The 13,568-nt window shown below is 46.3% G+C and overlaps 1 protein-coding gene across 2 annotated transcripts in view; it reads left to right on the top strand.

The window, feature by feature from the left end:
* The first annotated feature begins 776 nt into the window (after positions 1-776).
* Znf618 (zinc finger protein 618) overlaps positions 777-13,568 on the top strand; it is a 167,285-nt gene continuing 154,493 nt past the window's right edge. For both annotated transcript variants that reach the window (XM_057785118.1, XM_057785119.1), the window contains exon 1: positions 777-878. In XM_057785118.1, coding sequence (XP_057641101.1) covers positions 846-878 — 33 coding nt within the window. In that variant the 5' untranslated portion in view covers positions 777-845. The remainder of the gene's footprint in view (positions 879-13,568) is intronic.

Raw genomic sequence — 13,568 nt, 5'->3', positions numbered from 1 at the left:
TTTTTTAAATTGGAGGAGGGGCTGACCCTTGTTCAACCTTCAACCTCTCTTTTTACCATAGGGCCAGTTTCTGAGCTTTTTTTTTTTTTTTTTTTTTAATGATTTTAAGTATTTTGGCAGAGGAGGAAGAGTCCTTCACTGCCATTACACAGAAGAGAGGCTCCCCAAATAGTAAATTAAAAATCAGACTTGTTGGGGGAAGGGAGAGTCCCCTTTGGCCCTCAGTTCTCAAATTTATTGGGGGTGGGGCGGTAAGGAAAGACTGGGCTATCCGAATATTCCGAGGAAGCCTTCCAATTGCGCTCTTCGAAACTTTTATTTTAAAATTCAATCTGATTTTTGGGGGGTGGGGGTTCTGGGGAGGGGAGAGGCGTTCCCATTAACCCCTTCTGTCCCAACAGAGGCCGCTCCCCAAAACTTTTCGGTGCCCCCACCCCCGCCCCACGCGAGCAGATGCCCCGCGCACGGGGCTGGCGCGGGAAAGTTTGGGGGGCCAGCGGTGGCGCGGGGGCCCGGCGGCTTTGTGTGCGGCGCGGGGCGGCGCGGAGGCCGGCGGCGGAGGCCGAGGAGAGGCTGGGGGCCGGCGGCTGCTCGGAGGCCGGCGGGGGCGGTGCGGGGCGCGGCGCGGCGCGGCGGGCGCGGGCCGGCGGGGCGATCTGCGGTCCCCGCGGCGGTCCCCCCCGGCGCCCCCGGCCCCCGCCCCCCGGCCCGCGCGGGGCGGGCGGAGGAGGGAGCGGCGGCGGCGGAGGCGGCGGCGGCAGTGGTGGCAGCGGCATTGTGCGCGCGGCGCAGCCCGGCCCGGGAGGAGCAGGACGCGCCGGGGCCGCCTCCTCCCGCACGGACCGATGAGCCAGCCGGGCGGCGCGGCGGCTCCGCAGGTAACGCGGGACCGGGGCCGGGGCAGGGGCCGCGGCAGCCCCGCAGCTTGTCGAGCGCGGGCGCCGGCTGGGGGCTCGGGAGCGGGGCCGGGCGGCCGGGGTGCGGGAGCGGCCCCCCTGGGGCGCTGCGGGGCGCGGGCGGCGCGGGGGCGGCGGCCGGGGCTGACGGGGACCCAGCACCGGGCGCCCCCCGCAGCCCCCTGCTCGGACCGGAGCCCAGAAACAAAGCGGCGAGAGCACGGAGCAGCCATTGCAGTTTGGACAATTCAGATTTTGCGAAAATGCAACCTTCTTCCAGCTCTCCCCCTCCCCCGAAATTTCCAATTTCGACCTGACCCGTTCTGCTCTCAGGGTCTCTGGCGACTCCCCCCTTCCACCACAGGAGAGCTTTCCTTCCAGGCCCCCATCTTTGCAACAATCTTTTTTTTTTTTTTTTTAAAGGCCATATTTCCTTCTCTCAATTTTTTTTCTAATTTTTCTTCAAACGGTAGTTTTTTTCCCATTAAAACGACGCCACCTAGAGGATACTATTTTGTAAATAATAAAAAAAAAGAAATTAAAATTGAAAAGAAATATTTTTTATTTCTTATTTTTTTCAAAGTTTCCTCTACAAGGCGGTGGAGGGGGGGAAAGATTCTTTTTTTCTATCTTTTTTGGAATGAAAAATTTCACTTTGATCCTTGAAGGAACATGGAGACAATTTTTATTTCTGAAGCCAAATCCAGATAATATGTAAATGAAAATTAAGCTGGAATTTGAATGAATTCAATTCTTGAAGTGGAGAAAGCAGAAATACTCCCTAAAAGCAAAGACAGTTTAGGAACCCAAGTAATTTTAGTTTGAGGGGAAAAAAAAACTACCTGGAATGGGGAAAGGAGGGAGATAGTTCAGTTTGGGAAAAGCAGGGAGAATTGGCTTTTTGAAGCAATTAGAAATTGTGTTTCATTGTATTTGTGGCTTGTTTTGTTCGGTGGACAAAAATGACTGATTTTACCTTTTGTCAGTCTTCAAAGTTTTTCCATTTCCAAGAAAGAAGCATTTAGAAGAGAAAATGATCCTAAAATGTTGGCTTTGGACACACCCAAGAATTGTAGCTTGATTTTTTTTTCATTTACATTTTACTGCTTTTAACTCCTAAGAGTCTAAGAAAAACAGAAACTGGAAAAGTTAGAGTGAAATCCTGCCTGCCTTTTTTCTGGTTTTTGTTAGTGTGTGTGTGTGTGTGTGTGTGTGTGTGTGTGTGTTTTGCTTTGATGGAATAATTACGGCTGTTTCCTGATTTTGTTTGCTGCAAGGTCTAAGCATTTCTTGTTTTGTTTTTTATCTAGAAAATGTCAGGGACCTTTTCTTGAGCAATATTCAGTGGGGAAATATGTCAAATTATATATTGTACGAACTGAGTAGCCCACAGATTTGTAGGAGAGGCCGCCATTAAAATAAGATATGCATAATTAACATTATTATGAAAAACTAACAGTGGATTCACAGAAGCCCATTTTTTATGACATGCAAGTGACTCAATTGATGAAGATAAGGATTAAACAAATCCTCGTTAAAAAGAATTTCTCCTTCTCAATCTTGTTCATTTTCCCAACTAGAATATTATTATTATTTTAAAATTTGTATTGGCTTTAGGTTTCTTTGTGATGTGGATTTGGATAGTTTATTAATATTTTGTATTTTTTATATTTTTTATTACCTTCAAAGGAGAAGAAATTCATTAGCCTTGATCATTTGGAGTGTGTGTGTATGTGTGTGTGTTGGGGGTAACAACAATAACAAAAAAACCCACAAATTTTACTGACCCAGCAAGAAAAAAAGATGAAAGAGAATGGCAAAGAGATGAAAATTCTGATTTGTATCCATCTTCCCTGGGAAACACACTTTACTGAAGAAATAGGCTAAAACACCAACTCAGCTATTTCTAGCAGCAAAATTTATTATTTTCTTTGAAAGAAAAACTAATGAGAATACATACAAAAGCCAAACCAGAGATGCTTGCCTTTGGAATTTGAAGTCATTTTACAAACAGGATTTTATGTGGAGATTTGGGCCTCAAGATGAATCAATGGAGGTGAAACAAAAAAAAAAAAATTCAAATGACAAATATTGACTGGATTGAAAAATAAGATCTCTGCTCTGAGACGGAGGGAAATTTGTGATAAATTAAATTAGAGTCTGATCGGATGTGCTGAGATTTTTTTTTTTTTGAGAAAAAAAAATAGAAGTTCTTTTTGAGAAAAAAAAAATAGAAGTTCAAAATTTTCAGTCCGAAAGGCGTATGTTGGTAGCAATTGGGGGGGGGATCGTGTAGGACCTGGGGCGGGTTACCTGGGGCGGGTTACCTGGGGCGGGTTACCTGGGGCGGGGATGGACCACCCTGGACCCAGGATCAATAGCCAGCCAGTCTTGGTGACCTGGCGGCCCTAGTCCATGCCTGGTCAACCTTGTCTTATGGTGATCGGGCTTCTGAAGGGCTCCTAATTCTGTGACAGGAATAAATGAATTTAACAGCGGCACAGTTTTGACAGTCCCATCACCGCCATTGCATTTTAATTTTTTTAATTTTAATTTTTTTTTTTATTTTTGTCACAAAATCCTTCAAGGCTGACTGGCCACATTCTGACATATTTGGAATGAGTTTTTTTTTTTTTTTTTTTTTTTTTTCCGCCTCTGTTAAGTAGCATAGTTAAAATAATATTTTTCCATTGAATTATTTAGGACAGTGTCTTTACGGTCAAGGAATATATAATCTCAGGAGTTCTGGAAGCCTCGTGAGGTCATGGGCTCAAGTTTAGCAGGGCTGGAGGGAGACTGAAGTCGGGACAGTTGGTTGGTAAGGGCTGAAGATAACAGGTTATCTCTAGTGCAAAGGAATGAGAATCTTTCTGCTCATCCCTTTGTGCAGCCTGCAGTGGGCCAAGCCACTCAGATTCCTGCAGTCCTCTGATGAACATTTTGTTTTGTGGCCTATACTTATGGTTTACACCCAGAACTGCAAAGCATTTGCTCTGTAGACCTCCCCCTACAGAACTGGTCATTCTCATCATGTTCCCTGTGAAGGAAATAGAAAATAAAAGAGGGGCATGCTGGTCCTCGTGGGGGCGGGGTTAGCTTTCTTTTGTTTCTCTTGGTGTCACTGAGGTGTGAGCTGACCTGGGCCTCATCTCTCTGCTTCTACTCTCTCAGATGATGCGTGGACACAAATGGATATAGGAGCTATTTTTATTAGTTCATGACTGTTTATCATGCTCATATACTATTGGCCAAAAGATTTGGCAAATTGGACTTGTGGGGTGGTGATTTGATGATGGCCTGGGTAATTTTGGTGAAAGATAATTTATACTCCCTCTCACAGTGGGAGAGTCTTATTACTTAATGCTTTGCTTTTCTGCTTAAGGAGTTTTTTTTTTTTCTAATAAGGTTTGATTTCAAGGACTAGATTTATAGTTTGACTTGGACCAAGCTAGGAAGAACAGCTTCCTTATACTTTGAGCTGTGCACGAGGCTTGCTTTTCCAGAACGACAAAGATGGTCAGCTGAGTCTAGAAGACACTTGGCCTGTGGCTTGTACCATTTGGGAACGGTTGTGAACTGTCCCAAGGTCAGACACAGTTTCTTCCCTACCTTTGCCTCAGTCCTTGGTCCACTGTCTCCACTGACCTCAGAATCCTTCTTCTTCGTGGGTGATGAGAACTTTCTAGTCCATTTGACTGGGTATAGACAGCCTGGATTTTCATGGGCGTAGGGAATTCTCAGTAATCTGTAGACTTTCACGACAGTTTGTGTCTCCTTTGTGGTTTTGGGAAGTGGCTTTGTAGGTTACTCCCGGGCAAGCTCTCCCAAGGCCTTGATGGTGGCCTTGGGCAAATCACTCCTTCTTGTAGAGCTGGGCTCTTGAGGTGAGCACAGCAGACCAGTTACATGATGGGGTGCCTTGCTTTGGAGCCTGTCCTGGAACTCACTCTTGTAGACCAGGCTGGCTGTGAACTCATAGAGATCCACCTGCTTCTGCCTCCCGAGTGCTGGGATTAAAGGTGTGTGCCACCATTGCCTGGCTCCTGATTCTGACTCTTAAGGAGTTAGCTGTAACTACTTCATCATAGTGTAGAGAAAGCTGCTGAGGCCACATCTGGACTCCCATATTCTAGAGACAGAGGTGCGGTGGCCAAATGGCATGCATAGCTCTGAATGACTAGATCTCAGGTAGACTTAGAATCACTGTTTGTGGATGAGTTGTCGAGGCCCTTGGTAAAGCAGTCTGCATTAGAGAAGGGAAGAAAGAGGAGAACCCTGGGACAGAGCATAGAGCTACTTCATGCAATGTACAGGCTGCGTCTCCTGAACAGACTTACACGTGAGGATGTCTGCATGTGACGGGAAGTACATTTCTGCCGTTGGTCCTAGGAAGATCCCATCTGAAGGTGTTGAACTAGACGGACTCCCTTTAGGGTAGCTGCCCTGGGCCACCTGCTTTGTTCCTGTTTGAATGGCTTTTCAGCCACCTGTGAGTACCTGGCTGCGGACATCAGGAGGCGCATCCCAGCTTTCTGGCCTTGGAAGGACATTTGGGCAGGGGCTGTGTCCTCATGCTGGAGAGGTGGTGGGGTGGTGTGGAGCTCTGTCTGCGGGCTCAGGGACTGTCATGGCTGCTTTCATTTCCTACTTCTTGTACGTTTTCCAGAGAAGTCTTTTTGGAGTAGCCTATTGGGGCTATATTTACGCGTTAATCACTCTGGAAGTTTGTGGTTTTTGTTTTTGGTGTGTGTGTATGTGTGTGAACGACTGCCCTCATCATCTCGTTCTTTAAACATGTAGTTTAAAGTCAAGAGTAGTATGATCTAACAGAAATAGAATTCAAACCACGAGTTGCAGCCACATATGTAATTTTGCATTCTTTAGTGATCTATTAAAGACTACAAAGAAACAGGTGACATTGATTTGGTAAAATGTGTTTTTAACCCTGAATTTGAACAGTGCTACTATTTTGACCCACCATCAATATAGAAGGTAATTAATGTGGCAGCAGTGATTGCGGGAGGGAGCACCCCCTCAGTAGTGACTCCCAGCTCTGACTGGCAGCCTTGCTTCCTGCGTTAAGTACTGATTTGTGGCCAGTGACCAAGGTGGACAGTGCAGGGCCAGCCAGACTCACATTCTGTCTGGTTGTTGTTCAGGTTAGCCTCAGAAGGCTAGCAGTAGCCCTCAACTCCCGTGGCTTCATTGGTGGGACTTCATCCCAATTTGAGGATTTCAGCTTCTTGTGGCAACTCCATCAGTCCATGCAGCTCGCCTGTGTCAGAGTGGTCCACACCTCTGTGCTCCCAGCTGAAAATGACAGTGGCTGGAATGTAGTAGGATGTGGCGGACATGTGTGCAGGTGTGTCTGCCCATGTACCTGTGTGTGTGGGGGGGAGGTGTGTGTATGTGTGTGTGTGGTGTGTGTGTGTGTGTGTGTGTGAAGCTCAGCCCTGCATGAAGAGGACAGTCATTGTAGTTGGGGTTTAAATAAAATGTTGTCTGAAAGAGATATGAAGGGGAGGGGTGTGAGGAGAGGGAGGAGCTAAGGGGGTGTCAAAGAAATTCATTTCTTAAGTGAAAAGGCCATCAGGAAGTTCCTTCAAGCCAGGTGCTACCTCAGCTGTTCAGAAAGCTTCTGATGTAAACATGGGAAGCTAGGACCAGGGTCTGATACCCAGCCTCACTGTGGAGTCACTTTTGGTTTGGGGGCTACAGCTTCTGCATGTGGAGAAAAGGGTGGGTAGTTACCCTGACCTTGAAGGGGACTTCCTGATGAGATGGAGCAGCTGAGGGAGAACACCAGGCCGTGTGGGCTCCTTAGAGGGCAGTGTATGCTACTTGACACTTGATCAAGGGACAGTGGCCCATCTGGGCAGACTGGGTCTCACTGACACTGCTTAACTAGGTCAGGAAACCTGGAGCTTTTCTTTAATAGGTGGGTTCTCTCTCTCTCTCTCTCTCTCTCTCTCTCTCTCTCTCTCTCTCTCTCACACACACACACACACACACACACACACCTTTTTAGGTGAGGCTTTTTTTATCAGTGTTCTCTGCACTCTTGTTCAGGGAAACTGAGTGTTTCCTGGTCCGGTCCTTTCAAAGCCAGTGGCCTAGTCTTTAAAGAGGTGTCTGGAGTTTCTGCCTTCCTCTCTGTGCCAGAGCAGCTGAGACCCTTGGGAAGGATCCTCTTCAGCAGCTGGAGTTAAGTCTCTCTCCTTGTGCTCCCTCAGCTCTGTGGATTCGAGCCTGAGCTGCCCATTCACACATCTGTTTTTCCAGCCAGCTGGAGACTTCTTTAAGGCTAGAGATCATGGCTTATTCATCTTGGGGTCTGGCACAGAGCAGAAGCTCAGTAAATATTTGATGACTTAATTTGGCTTTTGGAAGTAGCTCAGCTGGAATTGAGTCCAGTGAGGAGTGGATGACCAATTTGGTTTTGGCTATTTGGTCAAAACTGGTGTCTTTGCAGGGAGCCATGGACAGTGTTCTCTTATGATCGGCTCTGAATCGAAACAGTCAAACGGAACCCTCAGCAGGGTAGGGAGTGAGCTTACTTTGACTTTACGTGCCTTGGAGATTTTAAAAATACTTTTGAGCACATTACTGCTCCCCGCATTTGTGTGTGTGTGTGTGTGCAGGTGTGTGACAGGTAAGTGTCTATGTAGAGGTCAGGGGTCCGCGTCAGGTCTCTTTTCCCAGAACTCTCTGCCTTCTTCTTCTTTTTTCTTTTTTTTTTTCTTTTTTTTTTTTTTTTTTTGGATTTTCGAGACAGGGTTTCTCCGTAGTTTTTTTGATTCCTGTCCTGGAACTAGCTCAGACCAGGCTGGTCTCGAACTCACAGAGATCCATCTGCCTCTGCCTCCCGAGTGCTGGGATTAAAGGCGTGCGCCACCACCACCCGGATATCTGCCTTCTTTTTTGAGTTAGGGTTTCTCCTTGAACCTGGAGCTCACAGTTCAGCCCGAGCCCAGGATTCTCCCCCGGAGGTTCCAAGTGTAAGCTGCTGTTCCTAGCTTTGACGTGGATTTCTGATTGAACTTGGGACTTCGTGCTTGCACAGTGAGCTTTCTACCCACTAGGGCAGCTCCCCAGTCCTCTAGTATTTCTCCGTGTGTGTGTGTGTGTGTGTGTGTGTGTGTGGAGTCAGGTTGATATCACTATTCTTAGTTGTTCTCGATTGTATTTATTGACTTTTTTGGAGATAGGGTCTCTCACTAAACGTGGAACTCTTGCATTCGGCTAATTGGGCTGGTCTGGATCTTTCCTGGTTTACAGGCATGTGCTATCACATTTGGCTGGTTTTCTTTTGAAAACAACTTGTTTTTTGGGGGTTGAATTCAGGTCTTCATGCGTACTTAGCAAACACCTTACCAACCCAGCCCCAGGATCCAGTATTTCTTTAGCCTGGGTTGGAAGCCAGCAGGCATCACCCTCTACCTGGTGGAGATGTGGAGACAGTGAGTGGGGAACAGCCAGCACCTCCTGGAAGTGATTCGCCAGCCCTGCATGTGTTTGCTTGAGAAGAGAGTCCCAGCTACTTGCCAGGGGGCTGTTTGCCGAACATTCGACACAAGGGCCCTCAGACTCCAACTGGCTGTGTGATTTGATACCCAGCCAGCCTCATCTTGGGTTCAGTTCTGTGTTGCAGATGCCAAACTTCAACTAAAATTAATGAGGGAAAACTGAGATTATTGTTTGTTTGCTTAATTTCTTTCTGTTTTATATGAAACTTTATCATTTTGACAGTTTGTGCCCCAGTTCAGCAAGGGGATGGGAGTCTTCAAGTTCACTTCCACTTCCGTATTTCACGTGTGTGAATGTGCGCATGTGTGTATGCAGGCCCATGTTGCTTTTCCGCCTTGTTTCTTGAGAATCAAGTGGCATTACAGGCATATACTCCAATGTGTGGAGTTTTATGTGGGTCCTGGGGATGTGAGCTCAGGCCCTCGTTTGTGTGCACCAAGCACTTGACCCACCGAGCAATCTCCTCAGTGCGCGCATCTTCCTGTTTCTGAGTTAAGGAGGTGCATCCAAGTGCTTCTCACAAATGAGTTGTCTAGCTCCTGGTAGGGTATGCTGTGACCCAAACTCCTCTGTTGTCCTTTGCTTTGGCTGGGCTTGGCATCCGTGCAAAGAGGATAGTGTTTTCCTAGAGAAGTCTCTGGAATTCTGACCTCAGATCCCTTCTTGCTATGTCTTTGGGCAGGTTGCCATCTTTTTGCTATGACCTTCTCTAAACGGCGCCAACAACTTACGGTGTTTCCTTCTCTGTAGCTACAGAGATGAGCTGTCCTCCGCGTTGCAGAACACCAGTGTGACATTTCCAAGGACTGATTGGATAGACAGAGCTGGAGGGGCAAGGCTTAGTCCCTACTCTGCTGCACCACTCGATCATTTGGGGATCTTAACCAGAGCTCTTTATGTCTTCGCCAGCTGTTTTCCTTATCTGAAATGTGGGGATGACAGTATTGATGATGGCGATGCTTATGGTTGTGAGATGTGAGGAAAACCTTTGTAATAGACAAGAGGCTTTTTATCACCATGGTGCTGCTTTCTACTTCCTAATTCAGGCACGGTAAAAAGGTAACACACATTCTGCTGCTTCCCTTTCATGCCTGTGGCAGACATTACTAATCAATCATGGCCTTCTTCTGTCCCCTTGACTCGACTCAGTGTGCTTCTCAGTCACTTGAGTTTAGCATGAGACATGAGCCAGTTTTGTCTTTCCCGATCTAATCATGTTTATCCCATCCCCAACATACAGAGGAATGGAGACTGGGGAAGGAAGGTGGAGTGACTTGTCCCTAACTCAGCAAGTAAGCAGAAGTAGAATTCAAAATCTCAGATTTCTTCACTCCACAGTGAGCACTTTTCCTGCAATCTGCACATACCCTGTGTTAAAGGGAATTAAAGCTAATTTGGTCTTGAGAAATAGCCAGAGAATCCTGACTCCTCCTTTCCTTGTTATAATTAGACACCCTTGGGGCTGTCATCAGAGCTGGGCTGGATGACCTGCTTCTCAGCCCAGACCAAGAGACTGATCAGATTTCAAAGGGAGGGTGCTGGGGGGCATGGTTATGGCTGGAGAGGGTGTCCCTCCCTCACTGATACAGTACAGATCACAGGGGAATGGCAGGCCCTGGAGATCTGGAATGTGGTGTGACATTCTTGTTTATATACCAAGACAGAGGATGCCTTATACCTTCTGTGTTTTAATTTCTACATCTGGGAAATGGGCTGGTAAGAATACTTTACAAGAAGGAACTAAGATGACATTCTTGAAATGATTTTTTCTAAAGTTTTTTGAAACAGGGTTTCACTGTGTAGCCCTGCCTATCCTGGAACTCACTCTGTAGACCAGGCTGGCCTCAAATTCACAAAGATCCGCCTACCTCTGTCTCCTGAGTCTGCTGGGATTAAAGGCGTGGGCTTTGGTGTGCCTCTTAGCATCTGAGAGTCTGAGGTGCTCGGGCGCTGCAAGGATGTGGAGGGATAGGCTGGTGATGACTCTGTTCTGATCTTAACCAGGGAGGGAGGGAGAACGAGGTGAGGATGGTATTGAGTTAACAGAAAAATGATATAAATATTTTGGTTGACAAAGCAGAATGGAGCCTCATATGAGCTAGAGAGAATCAGTGGAGGCAGGTGATGCCAGGCTCCTGTGGGCTGTGGACACGCAGGAGCATCACTGTGAAGGGATTGGGTACCAGCCCTGGGCCTGGACAAGGCCAGGGAGGCGTGAAGCCTGGCAGGTCCCCTGTGGGTAAGAGGCCTGGTGGCCTTTGGCCAGTCCCTGGCTTTCAGCTCATTTTTTCCTTAGTCAGAAACTGTTCTGGCTTCATGTTCTGGATGTTATTATCCGAGACAGCTCTCGCCTGAGGAGCTGGCCACACATCTTTCAGCTCTGAGCCCTGGTGTACAAATCCCCATCTGCCCCAGTGTTTTTCTAGAAAACGGGAGGAGTGAGGGTGGGGATTTTTTGTTGGATACATTTTGCAAGGTATTTGTGTTTGGCTTTATTTTGAGCTCAGAGTTCTGTGAGCCAGCGTGATGTAAGCAGGACTCTTGGAATGGCCAGAGAGAAGAAATGAAGACATAGTTGGATAGTGGGGATTTTTTCCTTTGAATTTTATCAACTGGGAGAAATAGCTATCAAACTTTAAGTGTGTTTATGTGGGGTTTCTTCCAGTAGATGCTGGGAAAACAGAGAGTAAAAGTGATTCAAAACAAAACTGAAACTGATTTGGAATGAGGCCCCGGGGAGGGAAACTTCCGTGGGTGCCATTAGTGTTAGGGAGTTTGCTGTGTATCTGGCCTCCTTTCTGAGTCTATTCCAGGACAGCTCACGATGATGGTCTGAGCTCCTGCCATCTAGTGTATTCTAAAAACCTCCACCTGACATATGGCTAGTAGAGCCACATCAGAGTTTTAAAGACTTGTGAGAAAAATCCCTAATGTTCACTTAAAGCGAGTAACATTGGTGACAGGTTGAGACAATTTTCTACATTGGTTTAATTAAGATATACTCTTAAGGCTAACTCTCCATTCTCCTTTCAATTTACTTACTTATATCTGTATTTTTGTGTCTGTGCAAATATGTGTGTGAGAGAGAGAGAGGCGGGGGGACACACACACACACACACACATACACACATCAGAGAGCAGCTCTAGGTATCTGCAGACCCTGTCCAGCTTGTGATTTGAGAGGAGATCCTTCTTTGTGACATGCAGCTCACCAGCTAGGCTAGGCTGACTAGGCAGTGAGCCTGAGGATCTTCTGGATCCATCTTCCAGTGCTGGGAACAGGCTGATACCACCACACTTGACTTTTTCTGTGGGTGCTGGGAGGTAAACTCAAGACCTTGTACAGCAAGCACTTTACTGGGTGAGCCCCCTCCCTGCCTTCATTTTCTTTCTTTCTTTTTTTAAAAAGTAATGTAGCTGCAAGGATCCTTGAAATTACCCGTGGCTCAGATTATATTTCTACTGGCTAGTGTTGACCCAAGTCACCTATTTCCACTCCCTCTGTGCTTGAGAAGTAAAACCTGAGAGAGTGGGAGCAAGCCTTACCTAGGGTTGTCACATAGCAGCTTTCTGAGTGAGCTGGACAGCGTCCAGGACTCCAGTCCTGGTGGAGACTAGAGATGATGTGGGTGGGGTTGTAGGGCTATAACTGAGTGGAAAACAGATCAGACCATGGGAACTTTGCAGAGCGCTGTACATACAGAAAGCAAGAAATTGTAGGCAGAAGTTTCTGTCCCGCCTGGTCCTGCAGCCATTCAGCTCTCGAAGAAACACACATATACTAATTACAAGCTGTTTGATCTCTTAGCTCAGGCTTATTACTAACTAGCTCTTAAAACTTCAGTCAACCCATAATTCTTATCTTACCATGTGGCTTGGTACCTTTTCTCAGTAAAGCATTCTTATCTTGCTTCCTATGTGTCTGGCTGACAACTATGTCTCTGCCTTTTCTCTTTCCAGATTCCTTCTAGTCTGGTCACCCTGCCTCTACTTCCTGCCTGGGTACTGGCCAATCATCATTTTTGTTTTTTTTTAAATTATTTTTTATTGATATTTATTGAGCTCTACATTTTTCTCTGCTCCCTCCCTGCCTCTCCCCTCCCCACGTCAACCCTCCCCCAAGGTCCCCATGCTCCCAATTTACTCAGGAGATCTTGTCTTTTTCTACTTTCTACTTCCCATGTAGATAAGTCTCTCTTAGTGTCCGCATTGTTGTCTAAGTTCTCTGGGCTTGTGGTTTTTAGGCTGGCTTTCTTTGCTTTATGTTTAAAAAACACCAATGAGTGAGTGAGTACATGTGATAATTGTCTTTCTATGTCTGGGTTACCTCACTCAAAATAATGTTTTCTAGTTCCATCCATTTTCCTGCAAAATTTAAGATGTCGTTATTTTTTTCTGCTGTGTATACTCCATTGTGGAAATGTACCACATTTTCCTTATTCATTCTTCAGTCGAGGGGCATTTAGGTTGTTTCCAGGTTCTGGCTATGACAAACAAAGCTTCTATGAACATAGGTGAGCACATGTCCCTGTGACACGATTGAGCATCCTTTGGATATATACCCCAAAGTGGTATTACTGGGTCTTGAGGAAGGTTGTTTCCTAATTTTCTGAGAAATCGCCACACTGACATCCAAAGGGATGGTACCAGCTTGCATTCCCACCAGCAATGCAGAAGTGTTCCCTTTTCCCCACAACCTCTCCAGCATAAGTTGTCATCAGTGTTTTTGATCTTGGCCATTCTTACATCATCAGAGTTGTTTTGATTTGTATTTCTCTGATGACTAAGGATGTTGAACATTTCCTTAAGTGTCTTTCAGCCATTTTAGACTCCTCTGTTGAGAGTTCTCTGTTTAGGTCTGTACTCCATTTTTTAAAAAATTGGATTATGTGTTCTTTTGGTGTCCAATTTCTTGAGTTCTTTGTATATTTTGTAGATCAGACCTCTGTCTGATATGGGGTTAGTGAAGATCTTTTCCCATTCTGTAGGCTGTTGTTTTGTCTTGTTGACCATGTCCTTTACTTTACAGAAGCGTCTCAGTTTCAGGAGTTCCCATTTGTTAATTGTTTATCTCAGTGTCTGTGCTGCTGGGGTTATATTTAGAAAGTGGTTCCCTGTGTCAATGTGTTCAAGTGTACTTCCCAC

This window comes from Chionomys nivalis, chromosome 11 (genome assembly GCF_950005125.1).
Source record: "Chionomys nivalis chromosome 11, mChiNiv1.1, whole genome shotgun sequence".
NCBI lineage: Eukaryota > Metazoa > Chordata > Mammalia > Rodentia > Cricetidae > Chionomys > Chionomys nivalis.
Note: the sequence above shows the minus strand (reverse complement) of the source record. Positions and strands in the feature narration are given on the sequence as shown.